Raw genomic sequence first — 26,180 nt, forward strand, 5'->3', positions numbered from 1 at the left:
TTTCTTTTTTTAAAGTCTTAAACTACACTCTTGCAGTAGGAGTGTCAGATGTGAAATCACCACTTTGTTGTGTGCTTTTTCACTGTTTGACTGGAGATTTCTTGGATGCTGTATATAGCCATCTTGCTCTGTGCGTGGACTCACTAATATAAAGAACTGCAGGGAGGAAACAGATGTTGATTGTTTCATCCATATTTCTGTCTCCCATGGTCCACTGATGCCTTAATGGAAAACATACCTTCTTAGAGAAGCATAGGCTTTCAGGAAAACAGAGTTCACACAGACTCATTCAGGATGTCTGCAGCAGATAATGAACAGTGACTTTTTCAGAAGTTGAAGCAAGAGGGGAGATGGAATATTGCAGCCATTTACAGAAGGTAGTTATTTGATTTTTCTTTGTTATTGTTGTTAGGTTTTCCAAGAGCAGTCAACCATCTCCCCATCCCCAGGAGGCCTTTCATCCATGTACATATTGAAAACTGTCAAGCTACGTGTTGTGATTTAACCCAGTAGCAGCTCAGCACCCCGTTGTTTTCTGTTTTCCCCTGCAGTGGAAGAATGGAGAAAATAAAATAATTAAAAAAAAAAAAAAAAAAAAAAAACACACAAAAAACACTTGTGAGTTGAGACGAAAAATATTTACTAAGACGAAGAAAGAAAGAGGAATAAAGGATTATAGTTATCAAATTGCAGAATCATAGAATCACCAAGATTGAAAGAGACCTCAAAGACCATGTTGTCCAACCATCCATCTACCTTCAGTATTTCCCCACTAAACCATGTTTCTTAGTACAAAATGTAAGCATTTCTTGAATGCCTCTAGGGACGGTGACTCAAGCATCTTCCTGGGCAGCCTGTTGCAGCACCTAACCACTCTTCTGGAGAAGAAATTTTTCCTAATATCCAACTTGAACCTCTCCTGATACAACTGGAATCTGATCCCCATCTTCCTACATCCTCCATTCAAATTGTAGAGAGCTACAACGTCCCCCCCTTGAGCCTTCTCCAAACAAACCCAGCTCCCTCAGCCACTCCTCCCAGTACACGTACTCCTGTCCCTTCATCAGTTATGTTGCCCTTTTCTGGACATGCTCCAGAGCCTTGATGTCCTTCTTGTAGTGAGGGGCCCAAATTATAATTATTACAAATACATATATATGTATGTATGTACATACACACAAAACAAGTGATGCTAGCTGCTGACTGATGCACAGCTTGTCCCCAAGCAGTGCCTGCCCCCTGGCCAACTCCCTTCAGTTTTCAACTTTCTTTTGTATGCTGTCTTGTGGCATGGAGTATTCCTTTGTCTAGTTTAAGTCAGCTGTCCTGGTTCTGTCCAGCACTGGTCAACTGCAACTGAAAAAAAAACCTCACTGGTGTGTTATCAACGTTGCTTTTCTCTTAAAGGCAAAATGTAGCATTTATACCAGACACTGTGAAGGAAAGATCAACTGTCTTAGATTCACTAAGCCGTCTTCTTGAACAGAGAGGCAATTATTTGCCGCTATTGCTGACAGCTGATTGTCTAATCTGTTTTAGTGTCCAATCATGGAAATAAGCTATATTTCAATACTTTTTTTTCTTACTTTAGAAATCTTAACAATTTTTGAGACAAATTGTCCAGTCTACCACAGAGATGATGGAACCATTCTCTTGCTTGTTGCCCCTTTTGATATTCCTTTTTTTTGTCTGAAATTTTTCTTTGAATGTTTCCATGTTCTCTAGAATTCAGTGCTTTCCTACAGGCACTTTAAAATTTTCAGATTTTCTTGAAGACTTCTTCTAAGGCTTCAGCTTAGTAACTGATGTCCTCATCAGTTGAGGAGTACTGTTTTATGTTTTGCACACTGCATTCCTTTGTATGTATCCTGATGTTATGATTGCCTGTTTTCATTGTAGGGTCACTTGTGAATACACTCTGTAACCACAAATGAACTCTAATCCACATTTAAGACTTGATAGACTTTTTTTTTTTTTAAACAGTAGTAATTCCGTGGAAGGCCTGAATATAATAAATAGAAGGCCACCCTTTGAGCCTGCTGTAAAATTATGGTTTACTTGTATCTCTTTCTCTCAGGACTGATGTTTCAGTGCCATGAGTTTTTTTCTTCACTGAACTGAAAAGAAAGGGTCTTCCTACCTGAATCAGAATATAGATTAAAAAAACATTTCCTGCAGCTAGTAAATAATGTGTACAGACTATAATCAATCTAACATTTGTATTTGTAATTCTTTGTAAGTATGCCATTTGAAAAGCACATTTGTAATTTGGTCTAAGAAATGAGTACTTATGATGTATTTTGTTGTTGGTTTTACTAATATGACTTATTAATATTGTCAGCTGTTGTGTGTGAAGATTTTTGTGACTAATCAAGTTGGGGGCAACTTGTAGAAGTGTCATGCATTGCATGCTATTACTTTCCTTTCTTTTATGAGATATGTTAATAATAAAATAATGATGTCTCAATTATGATTACTTTTGAGAAATAATGTTTTCCCTTTCTTTACAGATATTTTCCAATTTATCCCTGAATGAGCGCTGCCTTTCAGCATCATTAGTTTGTAAATATTGGCGTGACCTGTGTTTAGATTTTCAGTTTTGGAAACAGCTGGATCTGAGTAGTCGCCAACAGGTATGGAGGCATCATTGTGGAAAAAAAGTTTTGCTTTTAGAACTTGTACTTCTGATCAAAGGTGAAAAAAAAAGAAATCCATTGCAGGTTGATATCTGCATTTTCAGTGATTTTCATACTAGAGGCTGAAAAAGTTTGAACGCGTAGATTAATTTCCTTAACCTGTCTTCTTAACTTCCTTTGGTAAATATCAGTTACTAAACAGCATGAGATGAGTGTTGTTTGAAATGGTTGTGGTTACCTATCTCTGTTCTACATGAAGCAATGGTACTTTCATCCCTAAGAACTACCATATCTTTCAGTTGAAAAATGTAATGATGCTTCAGTTTGAACAGTGATTTTTCAACTGGTATGTTTGCTTATGCAAGTTTTCCTTCATTTCTCTATGACTCTCTTCCTACCAATAAAACAACAGATCTTGGTTTTTTGAGGTCTTCAGAGTATCCTAGAGATGATAATTCTGGGGTTCTTACAGAGCCTAGACTTTTCTTTGGAAAAGCTGTTTAAGGATGCCTGTTTTTTATTTGTACACCCTTTCTAGGCTTCTTGTTACTTTATTACACATTACACTTTATCTACACATCTGTAGAACAGTATCTTGAGAATTCTGTGTAGCTAGCAGAAACAGAGGAAGGACCATGGGAGGATCCCATGTCAAGATGTTCATCTATTCTGAACACAAAGATTATATGTGGGATAATACTTTTAGATCATCTGTTTATAGGAAACCATATGTTTCCTATGTGATCTTGTTTCTAGAGTTATTAGTTAACTAATGTATTTCTAAACCACTACAGAAAATTAGATCGTCTGTTTTTTTGTCGATTGACTCCCAAGCTCATACAGACCAGAGATACTGTGTATCAAATCACTTCCCTCTTCATTGTCTAATTTTATTTCTATTTGCTAAGTATTTATACCTGTTATATGTGTTAGGATCTCACTGAACTTTATAATGTATGGCGTTGCCCTGGGAAATCTGTACTGTCAATTCTTCATTGTATTCCTAAACCAATGTAAACAGAAATTGTTATCCCTCTCATTGTATGGGAAGGGTTTGGTGGCTATTTTAGTGAGATGAGGCAAAAGAACAAGGTATTTCTCGTTGTTTTTGTTTTTGAATTTTATCTTCTATAATTTTGGACTTAGACTTCTACAATATTGGACTTACTAGTAACAGCAAACAGTTTGAGTGCAGCAAAGAGTTTGTTTCTTAGCCACAAAAGAGAGAAAAACAGAACAGAATTGTGTTCTTTTCTATTGCCCTGTCCTCTCATTTGCACTAAATGAATAAGCATTCTTGTATGTTTTTGTTAGATTTTTTTAAATTCAACTTTTTTTTTTAAAGCAAGGTGATTTAATGCATTTAATCTTACTGTGATTTTTTTTTTCTTGTATTGACTTATGTGCTTCAGAATGAAGTCTGTGCTACTTTTCTTGCCTTGCTTGTAGTACTCTCATCTTTTAATATGGTTGACATCTTATTTAACAATGTGTGCAGGTTCAAAGCAGATGCTTTTGTTATTCAGAGCTCTGGGAATATAATGCATGCTTCTTTGATTTAATGGTCTTTCCTCTGTTAATATTTAAATATACAAATATTCACTTTAAAACTGGGCAAATAATAGGAGGAAACTTCTGTTCTTGAATTACTTTTCTTACTGTTGCATCCTTTGCTTTTCTTCTCTTTTGTTCATTAGTACCTTGGGTTACTGTTTTATGTTGTTGAGATGCTCACTGTTACTTGCATCACTTTTTATTTGTTGGTTTGGATGATTACCAAAGCCGAAGTGAAAACTTGTTGCGTTTCAGAGACATATAAACCATATACTCACCTGTAAATACTATCTTAGCTAGAGAAGAGCAAGCAAATCCTTTGCTTTTAAAGGAAGAAGTTCACTTTCTCTGGAATGCGAAATGAGCTGCTAATCTTATTTTCTCCAAACATTGGAGCAGAATTCTTTAAAATTAACAGTAAAACTGGTCACAGCAATATGTTCTTTATTTTCAAGAAACAAATCCTTTTATTATTTTAATAGCTTATGTAAATGCAGTAGATTTTATTTTAATGAAATAGGAGATACTTACAAAAGGAGTTAAATTTAAATGTTTGATTTTTGTTTGCAGGTCACTGATGAATTGTTGGAAAAGATAGCATCAAGAAGCCAGAATATTACTGAAATCAATATTTCTGACTGCCGCAATGTATCCGATACAGGAGTTTGCATATTGGCATGTAAATGTCCTGGACTGCTAAGGTATACTGCTTACAGATGTAAACAGCTTTCTGACATCTCTATCATGGCAGTTGCCTCTCAGTGTCCTCTTCTTCAGAAAGTACATGTAGGCAATCAAGACAGACTCACTGATGAAGGTTTAAAGCAGGTAATATCCGTTCTACTTTTTTTTTTTTAATCTTAGTCTTTTGACTTTGTCAACTACAAAAATGAATATGGAAGAATGTTTGTGAGGATATAATTAAAATCAGATGACCTCTTTTACTTTAAAGATCTGTATAAGGTCATATATTTAAGTACCATATTATCCAGTTTGTTGTGCTACAGCTTACCTCAGGCTGGTGGGATTTTACCGTATCTTTACATTGCAAAACCAGGCAGTTGAGATCTTCATTAGGCAAAGAGGAAGTTTTCATGAGTTTTGTCTCTTCTGTTAAAAAGACTATTTAGTGTAAGTTGTGAAGGAGTTATCTTTAATTAAATATCTTTCAATTGTCTAGTGAGTGGGCATTTTTAGTTGCTTTAATATGCCCTACAATTTAGGTCTTAAATGCTACTCATCTTTTTGTTGATTGCAGTCTCATTGTGTCATGTGTGTATTTATACTCTTTCTTGTTTTCATATAGTAATAGTACAGACTGCAAATAGAGATGATTTTAAGGGCAATGCAGGAATTAAAAGAAAACTACCATCACTTTCTAGTTCAGTCAAACATTGTTTTTCCTTTATTTTTAAATACTTGCTCTGATTTCATTAATTACAGCTGGGTTCAAAATGCAAAGAATTGAAAGACATTCATTTTGGTCAGTGTTACAAGATCTCTGATGAAGGAATGATTATTATAGCTAAAGGCTGCCTGAAGTTGCAAAGAATATACATGCAAGAAAACAAATTAGTAAGTATATGTCAAGCTTTTTTTCCTCATGGCATTGTCATTGTCAAAGCTTTCCCTTGCTTTTTGTTAGTTTAATACCTTGGTCTGTTTAAGCATTTCACTGCCAAAGAACATCTACAATCTTCTTTTAGATAAGAAAATGTAGATTCTACAGACATAGCTCAGAAGGTGACCCTGAGTACATGTTAAACTAATGCTGTTTCAGACAATAACTAGCTTTTTGACAGGACATTCCAGTAAAAGCATTGGGTAGATATTTCCATGGGAGAAAATTTAGTACATATCAATACATGTATACATATGTATATATACACATAATACATTATAGTACATATCATACATATATCAATATGTTTTTCTACAGTGCAGTGCAAATTTATACAGACTTAAAGATTTCAGTAGGTTGTGTTGTTGACTACAAATAAAATATACATTATCTTTTCTTGAAATATGTCACTTTTTCATCAGAATGCAGTAGAGTAGTGTGCCTGTGCTGGTAGAATTGTTAGTAGTGTTGAGGAGTACTGTGAGTGTCTTGTGTCCTAATCACAGTGAGTGAGCTCTGAAGAGATGGTTTCTAAAGCTCAAGGCCAGTTTCCATTAAGTGATATACTAAAGCATTGGCTTTGTTCACTTATATATTAAATTTTTTTTTTTTTTTTTTTTTTTAAGAGTGCAAGTAGAAAAGTTTGCTTACATCTGAATTCTTAACTTTCAGTGTTGTAACCTTAAGTTTGAAAACCGGTGAAGTGGAACGAATAAATTTTCTTCTTTTTACAATTTTGCTTGTAAGCAAACAGTGTACTTTGTACTCTGAGTCATTTGATATGTTGTCTCAAATTGTCAAACACAATGCTTAAGATGTTAGGAAATTTGAGAAGAGTTTGTCTTTTAAAAGTAGCACTTTTGTTTTCACCAAATTGTAGGTATTTGAGAGATAGCAGATAATAGCCAAAACAGATCTCAAAAACAGCTCAAAGGGAAAAAAAACAGTAGTGTTCCTAGTTGCTTTCCTCACTCCAGTTAAAAAAAGGAACTCTTTCAGTACTGTCAAAGTAGGTCCTTGTAAATCTATCATCTATTCTCAAATGAATCAAGTATTACTGTTAGTATTTCAGCACTTCTAAAGGCTTGTCAAGTAGTTATCAGAACTCAGGTTTTGCACAGTTTTTTTAATGGAAGTATTAATTTTAAGTTTTATTTAAACTGCTGCCCACTATGTTTTGGCTGAGTTCAATTTAGCTTTGTAAAGTCCAAATTCATCTCTTTACCAGTTGTAAACATGAAATAGACTGCATTATGAATTCCAGAAGATTGAATCTCTATAATAAAGTATTCATAGATGATTCCACCAGGTGACAAAACCACTAAAACTGCCAATCTTTTCACTTCGTTGGGGCAGGGTATTTTCAAGCCTTTCTGTTCAAGAACCTCAATCTCATAAGATGAAGAAAGACAAATTGTATTTGTTTCTGTAAATTGATGATTTATTACTTTCCTACTTTCCATAATTAAAAAAAGAAAGAATTTCTTAATATCATATAGTTAGCTTTAAAGAGAATAATGTTTGGTTGTAAATGCTAATCCACTACTTGCTTTGTTAATTTCTGTGTGGTTTTTTTTTTTTTTTTTTTTTTTTTTTTTTTTTTTGTTTTTGACTGTCTTCTAAAATAAAACCACTGTTAATAGTTGTTGTGATACATCTTGTTTCCTACTCGTATGTGAAGAGGATGGTTTTGGAAGGAGTGGGTATATTCATTCCTGAACTAAACAATAAGTTTTTTTGAAATCCTGATATTCTATGGCAAGAAGGTGTCCTTGACATACAGCCTTGGTTTGTTTACATGAAGTACGTAGATTGTCGGATGTTTTTTCTTCTTTTTAAATCTTTTAAAATTAATTCTTCTGTTACTTCTGTATATTGTATCTGTGTATTATGTTTTATATTTTCTTCCTTTTTTTCAGAGGTGCTTAAAGTCATGTGTATCTTATGGGCAATTTTTAGTAATTTTAAACTGGAGCACATTGTAAATGGTACATGATGGCTGCGTTTTCATATAGGCTTGTCTCAGGCTAATGGATTTTATACTTCAAAAATACATCTATCAAGAGACATACAGCAGCTAAATAATGCCTTTGTAAGCGTTAGTTTGCAGTGAAAGGTGGATTGGTGAACACCATTCTGTTGCTTTAGCTGTTGCTAAGTAACTCCACTACCAAAATGCTGAGCAGAAACGCAGAAAGAATTTATCTTCTGATTGTTTAATATACTAGAATTTCACAGAAAAAAATAGATCCTTTTTTTCCTTTGAGATACTGGCTACATAATGATAATAAGTGAAAGCTATAAATAATAAACAGTTTGAAAGAATTGTGAAGAGGAAGTTAAGTAAGCTTACAATATAAGGCTGTTGTTTATGCCTTGTATTTCTTCAAAACTTTTTTTTTTTCCCCTCTATCCTTTCATAGGAAGAGTAATTGTATGCAGAACCTTTCTGACGCCTACTGGCTGAATGAGGAACCTAACAAAAATTCACGAGCCTTCTGAAGTGTGTCAGTTAAGTTATTGTGCAGTCAATGAATATGCAGATGTTGTAAATAAGATGTTTATAAACAGGCTATCACACTAAAGAAGAATGGATAGAAAACTTACCCTTGTCCTAGGCTTGCTGAGAAGACTCCAAGAGGAGCAGTATCCAAAAGAGATCCTTCCCTTGTGGTAGCTCTTAAATGGGTCTAGGAGAGGTGGAGCCAGGCTCTGCCCCTTCTGGTACCACAGGTGAATTGCCTTCACCTGTGCTCTCAGGGCTGACTCATTGCTTGTCTCAGGTGATCAATCACAGATTCAGGCCGTGATTCAGCAGTTTCCATACAGTTATTTTTCCTTGCCTGTTCTCAAAACAGTCTGATATAATCAACCTACCTCACAGAAGATCAGTGTAAAGGGAGGAATAGGCAGTGCTAAGAACCCTCCTAACCTCTTGAGTTTTGTTGGATTTAATGTTTTATATTCTTCGCTGGGATTAAATTCTGCAAGTATAAGTTTCACATTTGCCTCGTATGAATGATTGATGTGAATGAAGATGGTGCAAGATGAATTGGTAAATGTTATTGTTAGCTTTTTGTTTCTTTCTGCTAAACTCTTTTTACCTTTCACTATCGAGGAAAAAGTACTTGGCTCCTGTTGAAGAATCAGAGAACTGTTCCATATTTACATACAATATTCAGCCTGGGAAATAACATGATGGATGAACTCTGAAAGGTTTTGTGATTTCTTTGTGGGAGATGCAAAGTTAGTGACTACAGAGCCTAAGTAGAAGATGTGTCTCCAGAACAATTTCATATAAGCCATGTTTAAACTCAGTTTTGTCATTCTGAAAAGACTTCAATTTGATAGCCATATTTTAGAGATGGGAAAAATCTTTCTCTTTGTAACTATGTTGATTCTTCACAGTGATTTTTTTTTTTTTTTTTCCTTAACATAGTGACTTAATGGCTAAAATTATACTAACAGTGGTTGCCTATGCCTAGCAGGTGGAAGTTACAGATTTGTGCCTTCCTACTTCACGCAGTGTCTGTTTTTTGATTGTTACTAGGTGAACTAGCTTTTGAAGGATAAAGGAAATGCAGATGAGAATTTAGATGTTATGACAGGTTGACAGCTTTCCTACTACTGTTCATTCTTCCCTCACTGTCTTTCATTTTTGAATTTGGTTAGGGGTAGATAGGAAATGATACTTGAAGCTACTACAGTTGGAATTCTGATGACATTTCTCCCAGCCCAATAACAGGGTCTTTTAAAGTAAATGGCTTAAAGATAAATGATTTGTTTGAGACTTCCCAGATACTTTCATTAAAGCAATTGTAGTGTATTAGCCACACTTTCAGTTGCTTGTTTATTTTCTGGCTCTGTCCAGGAACACTGTCTACTCTGAGTAGAAAGCAGCTTGCTTTTCCATGTGACAGAATTTTGCCTTATTGGCCAAATTGGTGTTTTCATGCTCCATATATATGAAAACTTACTATAATTAATTTATAATAATTGTTATGATAAATATTTTAAAGATGATTTCTTAATGCTGTTTTTAAAGATCAGTACTTTATTAGTAATTAAAATATAATTTTGTGTTAACTATAACCATTATGTTTGAGTGAACCTATTATGCATAAGACGTGTAAAAGACTTCCTTCTAAAAAAATCATTAAAAATAAAACGGAAGGTGTTTGTTTTTGTCTATCTTACACCGAAAAGGTAAGTAATTTGGTAATAAATACGATACTTCGTATTCACCCCTAGGTGGCGATATTGACTCTGTATAGGACTTCAAACCGTCCATACCGTGCATAAGCAACACAAAGCAGATAATTTCTGAATGCTGTGCTGGTACTGCATAACCTATTTTCTTTTTGCTTCGGCTATCAGGATCACTGTTTAAGTAGTTCTTAAGTGTCTTCAGAATGTTGGCAACTGGTTTGTAGTAAAGCTTATTCAAGTATATAGTATTTGACTTTTGCAGTGCATTTATGTGTATTGTTACTGAAGTACTTCAAAAGATTTATAATGTGTGGTTCATTAAATATTCATGAAGAGGAAGAAAAGCATTGGGTAGAATTTTGGGATGTTGTGGGATATTTTATAATATTTTAAAATGGAAGAGCGTAGGATGGACATGCGTACATCTATGCCAGATATACTGTGTATTGAATTAATTGAAACTAACTGCTTCTGGAGATTCTAAGTGAAACCCTAAAGAAAGCCAGCTGTTCCTTTTTCACCTTTTCCTAGGCAAGAGCACTTTCTGCAGTAATAATGCTGGTTTGAACCAGTGCCTCCTTCAAGGTCAGCATCTTTGGGGGTGGCGTAGTTAGGAATACAAAACAGGAAACTTCCGGACAACTACTGACTATCTTAATAGTCAGTAATCTTTGAAAACAAATGATACTGCATCTAATTGACTACATTACTTTTATGCACTTCTATATGGATTTTATTATTATTTTTGTGTTTACATTTGTTTGAAAAACAAAAATACCTGGTTAGGTTGTGTGTGGTGAGTTAAAAACAATAGTTGAGAAACATAAACAAAACAAAACTAAAAACTGTGAACTTTTATATGAAATTAGATATCATACCACTAACAAGGCTTTATGTTACTGCTTGTGATAGGTACTGCCTTTATCTAGGAGAAACGTTGGGTTTTTTTTGCCTTAGGTCAACATAGTGACAAAAATTTAAAGATTTGAGCACAAATATAAAGGACAGAAATAATGTGAAAAAGGCAAAAGCAAATGGCAGTCGCTATATTTTAAATATCAGTCAGTTTTTCTGCTTCATGCATAAATATTGAGAGACGTTGTGTATTGCAAATTAAACACATACCAAAAGCAATGGAGATACAGAAATGAGTAGTATTTGTAGGATATTTCTGTATTTATTGGGCATGCAGTGTAATTTTGGTTTGTTTTTGTTTTGTTTGACTTTTTTTTCCTAGTTGTTTTTTTTCCCTTTCATTTGTTTGTTTGTTTTTTCAGCTTTATTAAGGGTTTTACGTAGAAAAAAAATCAGTATTCAGCTCAGAAGATACTTATACAATTTACTGTTGTAGTATTTTGTTTAACTTGACCTGCTTATTATGTAAGAAGAATGAATGCAAGTAAAATGAAATTAATATTAAGTTGCAAGAGCACTTGACTTCAAAAGAGGCATTTATTGTAGCAGTAAAACCTCTGCAGTAATATGTAATTGCTATAGTGAAAAAGATGTATATGGTGAAATTATGTTTCTTTTCATGGATTCTAGTAATTAATAGATTTTACAATCTAGTCTGATTACTAAAATTGTTACTGAACTAAGCAAAATATTTTATTTTCATTTTGTAGGGTAGATGTATATACATTTTTATGGACATAATAGATTTTAATTAAACTGGAGTAGGCATTTTTTTTATTTGCTTGGGTGTCTTTGTTGTTATTGCTGAATATATTATTTAAGCTTTTAACATGATTAAAAAAAAATTATGGCCAGGGATTGGTAGCTGGGTACGGAGCCTCTAGGATTGCTTGATTGTATTTAATTGCCATTTTAGTCAAGTAACCAGATGTTATTACCTGTGACTTCTTTGGTCATAGAAATTTTGTGATACTGCAGTAAGAAATCTTTTCATTAAAAATATGAGCTTTAATAGAATGTGTTATCTAAATTGAGTTGTGCCAGAAATTTCCAAATTTGTTTCTGTAGGTTTTTTCTGTTTTTTATTGTTGTTGTTGTTTGTTCGTTTATTTTTCAGTCTGGCTATATCTTGTGGCAGAAGAGAATACTGACAAGCTTCAGATGAATGACTTGTAGTTCTTCACTTGCTAACTTTTCATCTTGATCCATGTTGTTCTTGGTAAAAAATATTCAGTCATATACCTGAGGATAAGTAATAAATCAAAATTGATAATATTTCTTCCAGTGAGTTGTGATGCTTCTTGCTGAAAGAGATAGCAAGTGTGATGTTGTGAAGCAGATCCTTAAAGCTGTCAGTTTCATTATTTTAAAATACTGGTAATTTGCATCCATCAAAGATGATACAAGTCTTTTATTTGTTGAGGACAAAGACAATATTATGTTAAAAAACAAACAAACAAAAAAACAGCAGACAAGAATTTTTGTTTACATCATCTATTCCGACAAATTTCATCCTAGCTTTTTATCCTTCCTTATGAAGGTAGGAAAATGAACATGTTGAATTTCTGACACTTTGTTTCACCAGAGAACCTACCTGCAGCTGTGCATAAAATATGAAGTAAGAAAGCCCAAACCTTACATGTTGTTAGGTATAGTGGGGAAAGCTCTAGCAATTTCCATATTTCCTTGACACAGTAGCCAGTATCTGCAGACAGAACAATATTCATGGTCTCCGATGGATATCATCAACTGCTCTTCCAGTTGGTTGTGTTCATCAGAATATTAACATTGTTGGCATATATCTAAAGGGCATGAAGGATGAACTGCAGAAATTGTCCTAAATGCTGTCTTTTTCAAGACAGGATTAAATTGCTTAACTTTTGAGCTACAGCATCACAGCACCAGATACATAAGTTTTTATGTTCACACTTTTGTTGTAGAATTATTATCTGTAACTACCACTGTTTTTTATGTTCCACTTCTACACAGTTATCTAGAAATTCCAGCCTTAGTTGCTATAAAATTTTCAGTTGTCTTTCAGTTGTCATTCTTTTAATCCAGAATGCTAATGGTTAAGAAACTATTAGTTTGTGGACTTTTAACCATGGATACTGTCCTACTTAACTGTATCTAATTTTGAACAGCTTTGCCCCAGTTTTTCGAGGTTCCTTAGCTTAGTACCCCCCCACGCCCTTCTTATGTTTTGCATTTTAACTTTTTATTCTTTTAGTTTTCACAGTTTTTGTCCATTTGGACAGGCATAGTGACTATTCTGCATGGTGTGGTCTTGCACCTGTAACTGTTGTTCGGTCTCCTTGCACAATTGTGTCCCCATATCCTTTTTTTTTTTTTTCCCAGTAAAGTTTATACCTTCTCCTGGTACTATTCAGAAGTCATTTTGTAAAACTATTAAATTATTTTAAAACATTATTTTAGTAGTTCAGGAAATAATATATAACTGTCAGGCATGTTAACTTAGGAGTGCATGCTCAGGAGTTGGACTTTATGATTCTTGTGGGTCCCTTCCAACTTAGGAAATTCTGTGATTCTAGACTGACAATGGAAATGATTTGCTGAGAAAAGATTGTGCTGGCCTTCCATCTCTAACTGATACGATAAATATAGAAGAATGAAGTAAGCATGTTTTCTTTATAAACTGTGAAAATGTAAAAGTAAAAACAAAAGAACCCCGTGTTACAAAATTGTAACAACAACAACAAAAGACAAAATATGAATGGCAAATGTTTATTTGCCTTTAAAATATTTTTCTGCTTAGGTATAGAGAATATTTAAACTAAAAAGGCACACAATGATATTTTACAGGGTAAAGTAAAAAAGGTTGGTACTGATAATATTATGTAACCTGAGCTTAAATATCATAAATGTACTGATACTTGGAGGCCTAATTTATATAAGAACTAAGAGTAAGTTTGTTTCTGATTGGTTTCAGAATGATTAATTGAGAATCAAACAAAAATGTACTAATAAGTGCTCTGAAATGAACTTACCTTGCTGATGATGGCTGAAAGTAAAAGGCTACCTATATTGTGTCACTTGATATTTGTACAGCTCTTGAGAGCTGAATTCTGTGGAAGGTGGAAAAGCATCTGTGAGTCTCTAACATTTTTACAGTGTACTGTTACAGGTGTAGCTGTTAATCAGCTGTTGTCCTTGTTAATGCAAATATCACATTCCCAAAGAAGGACTTGTTTCCAGGACTTCTGATAGTCTGTAATTTTGCACCAGGGAAGAGTTAGCCTGTGTGCAGACTGCTACAACAATATAACACTTGCAGAAATTGTGTTTATTTTGTATGGAAAATCTGCATTGCCTGCTACTCTTGATACATCTTTGCAGGTATTTTTTGAGTTTCCAAACTTGTTAATGTTTGGAGATATTTTTTTTTTTTTCATCTTCAAAAGGGACTACTGTGAAAACAATTTAATGATTTCCTTTACAATCATCTTTGAACTTTTTAATTCTTTAACTTTTTTTCATATTTATATGTATACTTAAGTAGTAAATAGTTTTGGGATGTATTGCAGTCACCTGAATTGTTTGTTTTGGCTTATTTTTTGAGGGAGATAGGGCAGTGTTCCTTACATTACTTCAGATAGCTGTTAATATTGTGCAGCCTCTAGAAAATAGCAAGGACTACTTAAGAATAAACAGAAAACATATACTGCGTAAGATGTAGAAGAGGTTTGTATCATTGAAATTGGTTGATTTTAATGCATATTGTATGTAAGTAAATTGCAGAGTTCGCGTTATTTGAAAATGTGAATTTTTAGAATGAAGTAGTGTTTGAGAATTTCTGTGTTAGACATTTCTGAAGAAAATCTTAATAGTGGCTACTTTAGAAGCTTCTTTTTTGTGCTTCAAAACAGCTATGCTTGGTACCATTTTCTTCTGGCTTTAGGACTGCTCATTGCATCTCAGACTATCTTAGAAAATTACTTCTTCCTTTAAAAGCTGTTACCACACTAGTCTTGTCTTTTTTTTTTTCTTTTTTTCCATGGCTTAAGTACTTTTGAGCCTGAAAAGCATTCTACAGTGCATATTGCTCATTTGTGATACGTACTCCAGATTTTGAAGTATTTGTAACAAATTTCCATTAACTTATGTTGCAGTATTTTTAAATGGAGTAGAAGCAGTATGCCTTTGAGTTAAAATCAAAACAGAGAATTATTTATTGTCAGAAATGTAACATGAGGTACAGTTTTCTGGGTTTTTAAAGAAGTTTTATTAATGGAGTATAGGTTTGACTGCCTCAATTTCTTGTGCAGGTGTGAGCCTTATCTATGATACCACTGAGTTAAGATAAAACTTTTTTTCACAATATGTAGATGTGTAGATTTTCCTTCTACTGTTTTTCTACCGTAGGAGTTTTATCTCTCTTGAGAAAGGCATTGCACATAATCTGTTACAGAAGGGTTACCATAGCTGACCTTTTGGTTTCTTCAGTTGTGATACAAGTGCTCACTGAAATGATATAAAACTCATGGGACTCCAATGCTTGTACAGATAAGTGGCTGCTTTCTCTTGCTAGTAGAAAATATATCTGAGCAGTGAATTTTAAACTTGAATGGTGATACTTACATAGTTCTGGTATTACACAAATGAAGACAAAGTGATCATTCTTTAAGTGAAGTTACTTTTTTGGTGCAAGGTAGCAAAGTTTTGTGATTATATCTGGTAGGGCTGTGATGTCCTGTCCCTCCACCATATTACTCATCTTTGGGGTGTGTGAAATAATCTGGAAATTCAAACCTCTAACTTGGAAGATAATTTCTTGTCTTTTTGTTGCAGGAATATTTCAGATAACATGGCAGTAGTTTACTTTGGTTTTCATGCAGTTAGCAGTTTAGTCATGTTACTGTGTGGTGCTGTTTAACTGGGTAACATACATGGAATTTTGTCTCAGTCCCAGAATTAAAATATCAGTGACATAAGTGAAATGTGGTGGGAGTTGAAATCTGGGATTGATGAGTCACAGTGGATAAGTCTGGTCTCCTCAACAGGGGGCTGGAGGATGGCTGTGTGTAAGGGAAGGGTGGGGCTGTATGGTTCCTTGCATTAGCAGTGACATGGTTGAGAGGATCTGGCTAAGGAACAAGCAAATACGTTGAATGTCATTGTGGGAGTCTGCTATAGGCCACCCATGCAGGATGACTGTAGCAATGAATTATTCTGTAAGAAACGAAGTCCTTCTGGATGATTTCAGCTTGCCAAACTTTTAACTGGGAATACCATACAGCTAGTGAAAATGGGTCCAGAAGATTCCTACTACAGCTTGATGATAGTTTCCCGGTACAGATGCTAACAGAGAAGACTAGGAAAGGTGCTCTCCTGTTTCTAACTTGTGAACAGAGAGGATCTTATCAGTGAAGTGATTACTGACCACAGAGATCACAAGTAGTTAAATGTAAATTCTTTGGTGATAGGACAAAAACTGCCATAAATTCTTTTACTCTGGGTATAGAGAGAACTGTCTTCATTCAAGCTTTTCAGTGGACCTGTTTGTTATCACGGTCACCAGTGCTGGAAGGCACTGAGGTCCATCAGTGCTGGTCACTTGTTAGGTACTACCTCTCAAGTGTACAGGAGCGAGCAATTCCTTGTGAACCTACTGAGGTTCAGCATAGCAATGTGCACAGTTTTGCACATGTGTTGAGGTAGTCCCAGATAATGTATACCAGCTGGGAAAAGAACTTCTGGAGAGTAGTCCTGCTGAGAAGAAATTAGCGGTCCTGGTTGATGAAAAACCTAACATCAGCCAGCAGAGAAGGCTTGCCGCCCAGAATGCCGGTGATATAATGGTTCCATCAGAAGAGAGATGATTGTCTCTCTCTACTCTGCCCTTGTGACGGCCCAGAAGGAGTACTCTTTCCAACACAGGGGGTCCCAACACAGGAAGGATGTGGAGCTTTTGAAGAGGGTCCAGAGGACAGTGCCATGAAGATGATGGGCTGGAGCACCACTCCTATGAAGACAGACTAAAGGAGCTGGGCTTGTTCAGCTTAGAAAAGAGAAGGCTGCAGGGAGATCTCATTGCAGCTTCCAGTATTTAAATGGAGTTTATAAACATGAGGGAAACAACTTTTTACATGCGTAGATAGTGATAGGACAAGGGGAAGTGTTTTTAAACTAAAGGAAGGGAGATTTACATTAGATGTCAGAGGGAAGATTTTTATTGAGAGAGTGGTGAGGTGCTGGACAAATTGCCCAGGGAGGCTGTGGATGCCCCATCCTTGGAGATGTTTAAGGCCTGGTTAGATGGGATCTGGGCAAACTGCTTTAGCATGATCAAGCAGTTGGCAACTGTGTCCATGGCAGTGTTGGAACTTCGTGATCCTTGAAGTAATTCCCTTCCAACCAAGCCATTCTATGATTCTGTAAATTCCAAAATGTAAGAAGTCAAGCTGGTGGGACAGAAAGTTGACTTGGAAGAACAGAGATCTTACTATTCTTGATCTTAGGAAAATAAAGTGTATGGACACTGGAAGTGAGTGAAGCAGAGAGATACGGAGGATTACAGATATGGTGTTCACCATTGTAGGGAGAAAATTTGTGTGGTTAAAGCTCTGTTAAAACTGAGGGGACAATTGTGGGGGACAATAAAAAGGGCATTTAAAATTTTATAAAGAGTGAAAGGAAGACCAAAGATGACATCGGTCTGTTACTTGGAAGAGGATGTTTATCTCATACTGACAAAGCAGAGACATTTAATGCATTCTTCAGCTCTGTCTTCAAAACTGATGGTAGGCTCTGGGACCACTGGAGCCTTGAATATGAAGGGCTGTGACAGTGTTAATGATGAACTCACAGCCAACTCTGAATGTTTTCAGGATTTGTGACTGAGCAGTGCCACAGAAAGGGATCTGGTGGCTCTGGATAACAGCAAGTTGAATATGAGCCAGCAGTGTGCAGTGGCAGCCCAAAAAGCCAGCTGTACCTTAGGGTGCACCGAGCCCAGCACTGCCACCGGGAGAGGGAGGGGTTGTCAACTCTGCTCTGTGCTGTAGGGCCTCACCTCCAGCACTGGGTGCAGGTTGGGTGTCTGTCTTGCTCCAATTTATAGGAGGGAGAGGAGGTTCTTTTATTATCTATATACCTGGCGTGAGATTAAGAAACAGCGGTTCAAATGTTGGTCTGACCAGTTTATTATAAATCTTAATTGGGGAAATGGGGAGGAGGAGGACGGACACTATTATGAATTAGGGTAATGGGAAAGGGAAGGAAGGCAATAGAAAAGATAGTAAAGAAGAAGCAAGGAGTCTTTATCTCTCTTAAGAGAGAGATAGTCACCAGCATGGATCCAGCAAGGTTCATAGTTCAGTCATTGATATTTGGTAGTGGTGGGTTGTGGGGCATTGTTGTTCTGTTAGTGACTACAAGGGTAGCAACAGTGGTGACCATGGCGATGATGGCCCCTTTTCAACAGTTTCAAAGTGGTCCAGTCAGCTCCCTTTGGGGTGACAGCTCAAATCCAAAGTGGTTGAGTCAGCTCTCCTTGGAGTGGCAGCTTCTGGCTCTGGGATCTCAGCAGAAACTCCTTTGTTAGCCTTGCCAGCAGATAAGAGGGAGCAGCAGGGAGGTGTCAACTTGCATCTTGCCTTCAAGGATACAGTGGCATCATCTCCCAGTCTCCCACAGCAAACAGGAGTTATTTGGTCACAGTCTAGGTCTTCCACCAGTAAACAGTCCTGAGCACTATCTTCTTAAGGCAAACAGCTCCAAAGATGTAAAACTGTCCACACAGTTATGCTGATTGCCACACGGCAGCACCCATCTCTCATCTCCTAGAGACTTATCACAAGAAATACCTCAGAAAGCATGCTTTGAGCCAAAAAGCAAAGATTCATACAGTGGAAAGGATACATACAGAAAGGATTCATACAGTGTCACAATTCATTCATACAGAAAGGATTCATACAGTGTCACAATGTAAGAAGGGCATAAAACTTAAAAAGCGTTCAAAGGAGCACTGCAAAGATGGTGAACCACCCAGGGGGGAATTTGTGTGAGGAGCTGCAGAGGCCCCTTGTGTTTGTTCAGCTCACAGCATGGCAGCTGAGGCTCCCTCATGGCGGCTGCGGCTCCTCACATGGAGTGGAAGGGCAGTGCTGAGCTCTGCTCTCTGTGGCAGTGACAGGGCCTGAGGGGATGGCATTGAGATATGTCAGGGGGGTATTAGGGAAAGGTTCTTCACCAGAGAGTGTGGACATGGCCCTGAGTGGCCAGAGCTCAGAGTTTGGACAGTGCTCTGAGAAAGGGTTTGAATTAGGGTGGTACTGTGTGGAGCCAGGGGTTGGCCTCTATCCCTTTGAGTCCCTTTCGACTTTGGGTTTTCTGTGTGTCTTTGATCATCATGTAGATGATTGTTTTCCTCTCCTGTAAAGCCATCTCTGCTTGTACTGAAAAGTGTTATGTAAAAGAATGAGCATCCTGTGTAGATAGGGAGAGATACTGTTATTCTTTTGTGTTTTCTCTTGATACATTTACGTGTAAGTAGGAATTAGGTCAGTGATAGCTTTTAATGTAAGTGTGACTTTGACCTATCTGTGTATCTACATCTTCCCTAAAATAAAATAAAATCTTGTTGAGACAATGTAAAAAGTGTCTGTGTTAATGAATAGCTTTTGCTTTTACAGTAACTTGGCATTTATATAATCATAGAGTTAGAATTCTTAGAGTAGGAAGGGACCTCTGAGGGCCATCTGTCCCACTCCCCTGCAATGAATAGGGACATCAAAGCTATATCAGGTTGCCCAGGGCGTTATCCAGCCTCACCTTGGAAATCTCTGGGGTCTGTTTGCTCTAATCCTATGAAGATGATAATAATATACTTTGTTCATAAAGCTAGACACTTTTAGAAAATTGAGAACAGGAGCATAAGGGTAGTTTGTTAGTTTTTTGTTTTAACTAATTTTAATTGAGCATTGTAATGAGGAATAACAAAATCCAGATACCTATTTTTAGCATTTTCATCAGATCTAGGCTACTTACTTAATAAAACAGAAAAATGTAAATGGAGTTGTTGTTATAAACTGTTTTCATTGTTTGTGAGACGTGGATATTTTCATGTGTGTAGAACTACTTCCACTTACTCCTGGTCTTGAATTGCCTTGATGATGAATGAGTTATAAGTAATATAATGAGTTATAAGTAACCATGATCGAGATAGAAAATATATATAAAGAACAGTTGAAAATTTGGTATTTGTGATAATACAGGTTTGAGCTGAAGAGTGTTGGTTGCAGATGATTTGGATGCTACTGGTTGTGCAGAAATTTTTGTAATATGTTGCATATAAAAATGCTCCACTGTTTTTAGTATATTATTGGAAGAGCAAGGATTCAAAAATTTCATTCTCCAATGATATGGGGTTTACATTTCAAAGGAAAATTTGCAAAAAATAAAAATAACTTGTCCAGTAGTTTAAAAATAAATTTTAATAGATTATTCTTGAATTAAACATACTTTACCTCTTTCTACTGCCAGTACTTTGAGGAAGCTGTCCAATGAAAGAAGTTAAATTTAGCTGCATAAAAAAAAGTAAAGGCAGATTAAAGATAAACTTTGGCACATGATTTTGTTCTCCAACTGTTTCTTTCACCTGTAAATGTTGCTTATATCATTCTTTATGCTGGTATTCTATGACTGTGTTTGTTAGGACAATTGTTACTTACTGTTCATTGCAGCAGAGTGCAATTATTTTTCATCTGTCTAATTCTTCAGAATAATTGTTTCTGACAAATTTTACTATTTTACTGTCTTAAAAGTAGCGTTCAATTCCTCCAATTTGTAAAAGTGAATTCATAAGTATATATTTGAGGTGAGCACTGAAAATTATTTTTCTCTACTGAACTACACTGAAAAGGGGAAGAAAATAATTATTGCTGCTGTTATTATTTTTAACATGTTTGTAGTTGTATTCAGAAGATTTATGCTTATAGTTTTGCTTAATTTAAGCTTGTTGTCCGGAAAAGTTAAATGAGTAAGTGTAAGACGTAATTGCTGTTGTATGCCACAAATCAGTATTTTTGGAAAAACAGCTGTGATTTTGAAAAAAAAAAAAAAATTATTAAATATCAATTCATTTAGTTTTGGCATCTGTGCATTTTTTTTATTAGCTGCACAACAGTACAAGTATTTAAGACCTTAAGTTTTCCATTGCTTATAATTTTCACTCCTTGATTACTTTGAACAGAAATTTCCCTGCGATTTCTAAGCAAGATCTTTTGCTTAGAAAAGTTTGGAGGAAAAAAAAAAAAAAGGAAGGGAGAGGGAGGAATATGCTTTAATCTTGCATGTAAATTGGAAAACAGTCAGCTTTTTTATCCTTGCTTTTCCCAAAACTGAACTTTGGGAGAGAACATCTCCAAGATATGAAGTATGCAATTTACTTTTTATTTGCCTTCTGAGAAGTGTAGCTTGCTTGTATTCAAACCAAGGTTTGAAAGGAAAGTAATATTTTTATTTTCTGCCTGCATTGCCTGTGTTACAAGTCCTTCAAGAAGGACTACTTAGATAGTTTGTACAGCAATGTATCATGGCAAGATGTAAGTATAATGTGGATGTTTTCCATTGGGAGGAGCTGAGATGTTTTGGAAGACTACTTGAAATTGCTCTGCCAAGATGGAAGGGGCTGCTCTAAGTAAAGAATCAAAAAAAGCTGTCAAGCTGTCAATTTTGTTTATTTATTTGTTTCCCATATGTGTGCTTTTTTTTTTTTTTTGAAGTTGTGATTGTAAGTGAGAAATGTTGAAAAATGATTAAGTCATTTTTCTATTATCTTTAATCTAACATCGGATGCAATGGTTTGAGATGAGTTCACACAACTTCTTCAATGGCTTTCCATCCTCAAAGCAAAAATTGGTGGAATATGCTGGAGATCTAAGTGCCATGCTATAATATAACTTCTGTTTTAGCAGCTTTAGGTAAATTGCAGTGGTTTTCTGTTGGAACAGTTAGGAGCAGTTAAGAATTATGTTGCTGTGTGGTGAAATTTTATGATTGTTTTTTAATTTTTTTCTTTTTTTTTTAGATTAGTCAGTGAATCCATCTCAGGGATTGAAGAGTGTGATAAATTCTGGAAAGCCTCAGGCTGAATGAACTATGCATGGTTTTTCAGAAATCATATCTGCTGTGTTACTGAATAGTTACTTTATAAAGGGATGCTGTAAACTTTATTCTTACTTGTTTTTCCATGATTTTTCTTATAGTTGAGGTGAGGCCTCATTCTTATAAGTAATGCTGCTCTCCAAACATATCTAGTTCAATAGCCTGTTCTGACAAACTTCTGATGGAGAGGAATGATGAGTGGTGATCAACTCTGTCCCAGAATGAACTACCCCCCACCTCAGTTTTCAGAACATTGTTATTAATATTGCTTCTCAGAATTTCTGCTCTTTATGATCTTGTATGTAAAAAAAGATAAAATAATTAAACGGAAGTAATACACGGAATAAAAGATGCAGATCATAAGGTGCAAAGTAGCTTGGGAAAAATTTGTTATTGAATATTTTATTTGGTGTACTGATTCCACAAAAGGAGAAAATGGGGTATTGGATCTTAAAACATGTAATCCTCTGATAGGAATTATGAATGGATTCATCTGGACAAATATCACTGCAACCAACTATGAATTATTAAGTCTGTGCTAGGCAGGGACTGTTTTTTTCATAAGTAGACTTCTACTCTGTTGACTGCATTTTTTGTGTTTTGTTCTATGTTACCACATGTATTTTATGAGCATTTATCAATATACTTCAGTTGTACAAAGCCATCTTTAGAATAGACAAATGAGTAAAGTCTAAGAACTGTCTACTAGATGGGTGTCTGTCAGTGGTGATAGCTCATAACTTTGGAAACTTTTAAGTTTAACTTACTTGCAGTCTGAGGGCTTGATGTAAGTTCAGTATATTATACTAACTCTTTAATTTTTATCAACTACACTGAATTTTTTTATGAGTCGGTTTTAAAACTGTTTCTGTATTAATATATGAACCAGCAAGTACCTAAAATGTATGTGTGAATTACAGATACTGAAGCATCAAACCATTCACAATCAAGGGTCTGCTATTTGTACAGTCCTAGAATTAGTGTTGGAATTGAAAGCATTAAATCAGCAACATTAATATATTGTTAAATATTTTCCTCCTTCTACATACAAGCTCTGCATTGTGTAAATTTTTTCAGTATCAATACTGAATGATTTCAGTGAAATGCTTTTTTTTTATTTTAAAAATTGCTTAGTTGAAATAGATTGTATTCATCAATATAGGATAAAAAAACCTCTTTGCTACATCACAATTGTGATGTTGTCTAAAGCTCTTGGCACTTTTAGCAGTTACCATTATTTGGTAAATTGGATGAGTTGTGGCCAATACTATTTTATCCAGTGCAGGTGGTTTATAACAAATATTTACTGGTAGTTATTATTTCTCTAAAAATGAATTTTGGATTTTATTGTCTGCTAAACCAAGGAAAAGAAAGGCTTCTGTCTTTGCTACCTTAATTCTTCACAAGTTCAAATAGTAGATCACAATTATGATGCAACACCATAATTTTCCCCACTGTTGCTTTTCAGTGCTACTGAGATCCTTTTAAGTTGAGTGAAGTGATATTTTTCCCTCAAGCGTTCCTTCTGTTGAGCACTTTTCTCTTTGTCTGATACACTTTCACAGTTTTACGTTTTTCGTTATTGACACAAGTTTGTTCAAGGTCAATTTGTTTACCATTAAATCAATACATTTTAGGAAGGATCTTCCTCTAGCCTGTGTAAAAATAAAAATAAAAATAAAAATACAACTTTGAAAGTGTTATTGTTCCGTGTCAGAAATTACTGTCCAGAATCCCTCAGATAAGAGCACTCAGCTGACTGTAGCTGTGTAGAAAATAATTATTCACTGGGATTTGAACTGTAAAGGAGAGGGGCTGGTGTGTGGTTTTTGTTTTTTTTGTGTTATTTTGTTATTTTTTTGTTGTTTGTTTTGCTGCAGTGGTGGTAGCATGTACAAACACATTCTGTTCAGTACTTTTATTGAGTGCAAGCCGTTAGTATAGTACTGAATGTGTAGGAGCTTGCTGCATGTGTTAAGGCTCAGGCTTGGCATTATGCTGAACTTGTTCAGACAACTTCCATTTACTCTGATTTACAAAGATTAACTTGAATTAAATCCTATATTGATATGACTTTATGCTCAGTCATGGTAAATGCATCTCAATACCAGGCTGCGGAGTCTGTGTGCTGTTTGTAGTCTCATTTGACAGGGAAAAAAATGTCCCTTCTTCTTGCACTTGGCCATCCATTTCCATGAAAGTTAAAATTTCAATGAACTCTTCAACTGTTCATGGGAAAAGTAGCTAGCAGTCTCCAGATGCCTGCTGCTTTGATTATCTTTCAAGGCTGCAAAGTGTAAGTTTGTGGGGGTTTTTTCATTATCTGACAATTTTGTTGTTGTTGTTGTTTGTTTTTTGTTTTTTCTTCCCTTTCCACCCCCCCTCCTATTCCAAAGTACTTTAATTATCTGCCTTCTAGGCCACCTAGGCTGTGATGGAACTCTTGCTGTATGCAAAGGTGGCTCATCAGTTTGCTTCTTGTGTTCTGTTACCTTTTGTTCTGTTAAGCCAAGAAGTACTTCAGATGCTTTTTAGTTTTTCTTTCCGTGGACCTTGTTTTTGTCATTTTCATGAGTGATTCTCCTGAAACCTTCATATTTTCATTAAAATTAGAAAACTATCAGCTGTTCTAGTTTAATTCTAAAAGTTTTTTTTAATAGTGTCCACCCATTCTTTGTCCTGAAGACCTATTTTGTATCTGATTTTGTATCCGTTACGTTCATCCAGTAGTCCCTTCTTTAGGTTAAAACAAATTCAACAAAGATAACGTGAGGGGTAGACGGCAGTAAATACATTTATTAGATAATATGGCATTAATTGAAGATGTTTGCTTATTTATTTATTTCAGGTAGCTGTTTTTGTACTAAAACTCCTGAGAATCAGTGTTTTGATATTTTTTATTGAGCTCTAGTATGCACAGCTGCATGATCACAGTGATTTTAGCATTCTGAATTAGTAAGAAAGTCAGACAAAGCCATCTCTTTTTGAATCTTCACTTACTTTCTGTGTTTTTTGTCTGATCTTGGGAGGTGTTCAGTACTAAGTGATGTTGGTATATGGAGCTTTAGTTTTTTTTTTTTATGGGAGAGGAGTAAGAGATTAAGCAAATCGTTTTCTCAGCATTCTTTCTCTTCATTTCGGAAGCATTTCAAGATGCGTGTCAGGAGGTCAGCAGGTTATGATGCACCATTGCTTTACGTGATTATCTTGTCACAAGAAGTTCACTAGGCCTTGACAGATGCTGTTCTAGTTAGGTTATGGTCATTATTTTAAAGTTGAAAGTTAAGGGGAAAATGGGTAAAATTGTTAGAACTTTGCTAACAGTTAAATAATGACTGGAAATACTGATGCCAAGTCCTTTAAATGTTAGCTAGATGTACAGCTCTTGGAAAAGTGTGCTTTCAGATTTGGAAATTCATAAAATTCATTTCCTAAACTCAACTTGAAGTCCAGAGAAAATTAATTCCAAAGACTTTCAGTGTGCTCAGTTCATACTGACTTTAAAGTGTTATTATACAACAGTAAAGAAGTCAGAACATTTTTGTTTAGGACTTTCAGTATAATCATTTGCACTGCTAGTGCTGATTCTAAGCAACATTGGATTCTTTATTATGTGAATTTCAGTTTTTTAACTGGGCTTGCAGATGAAAATAAGTTTTGTAGTTTTGAAATACATGCAACCAAACTAAAAATGTAAGTAGATTACCTTCAATTAAAACCTAAAAGGAAAACTCCTTGTTCCCTCACTTAGTGTAGTACTATCTGCATTTTTTTGTTTGTTTTCACCACTTTTTGATATAACCCCAAGTAACATGATCTGTACCCCAAGTAACAAGATCCTCCTGTATTTTTCTTTAACTACATCTAAGACATACAGTAGTTCCAAAGAGAAAGTGGACATAAAGAATTCACTTATTTAGCTCTCAAATACTTCTTCCTATAAAACAAAAATCACATCCCTCCTCTCACTTGGCCTGTCTCTTGAAGGATACCAGCCAGCTGGCCTTTAGTGATGTCCTGCAACGTCAGTTGGAAAGTTTTGGTAATAATAATAATAAGAATAATAGTAATAGTAAAAGAAAAAAAAAAAAAACAACAAAAAAACAAACTCTCAATTT

The 26,180-nt window shown here is 35.3% G+C and overlaps 1 protein-coding gene across 1 annotated transcript in view; it reads left to right on the forward strand.

The window, feature by feature from the left end:
- Positions 1-26,180, forward strand: part of FBXL17 (F-box and leucine rich repeat protein 17) — a 278,684-nt gene that overhangs the window by 13,083 nt on the left and 239,421 nt on the right. The window contains exons 2-4 of the mRNA XM_052701015.1: positions 2,511-2,633; positions 4,761-5,018; positions 5,634-5,765. Coding sequence (XP_052556975.1) covers positions 2,511-2,633; positions 4,761-5,018; positions 5,634-5,765 — 513 coding nt within the window. The remainder of the gene's footprint in view (positions 1-2,510; positions 2,634-4,760; positions 5,019-5,633; positions 5,766-26,180) is intronic.

Source organism: Tympanuchus pallidicinctus, unplaced genomic scaffold (assembly GCF_026119805.1).
Source record: "Tympanuchus pallidicinctus isolate F22 unplaced genomic scaffold, pur_lepc_1.0 scaffold4, whole genome shotgun sequence".
In the NCBI taxonomy this organism is placed as follows: Eukaryota; Metazoa; Chordata; class Aves; order Galliformes; family Phasianidae; genus Tympanuchus; species Tympanuchus pallidicinctus.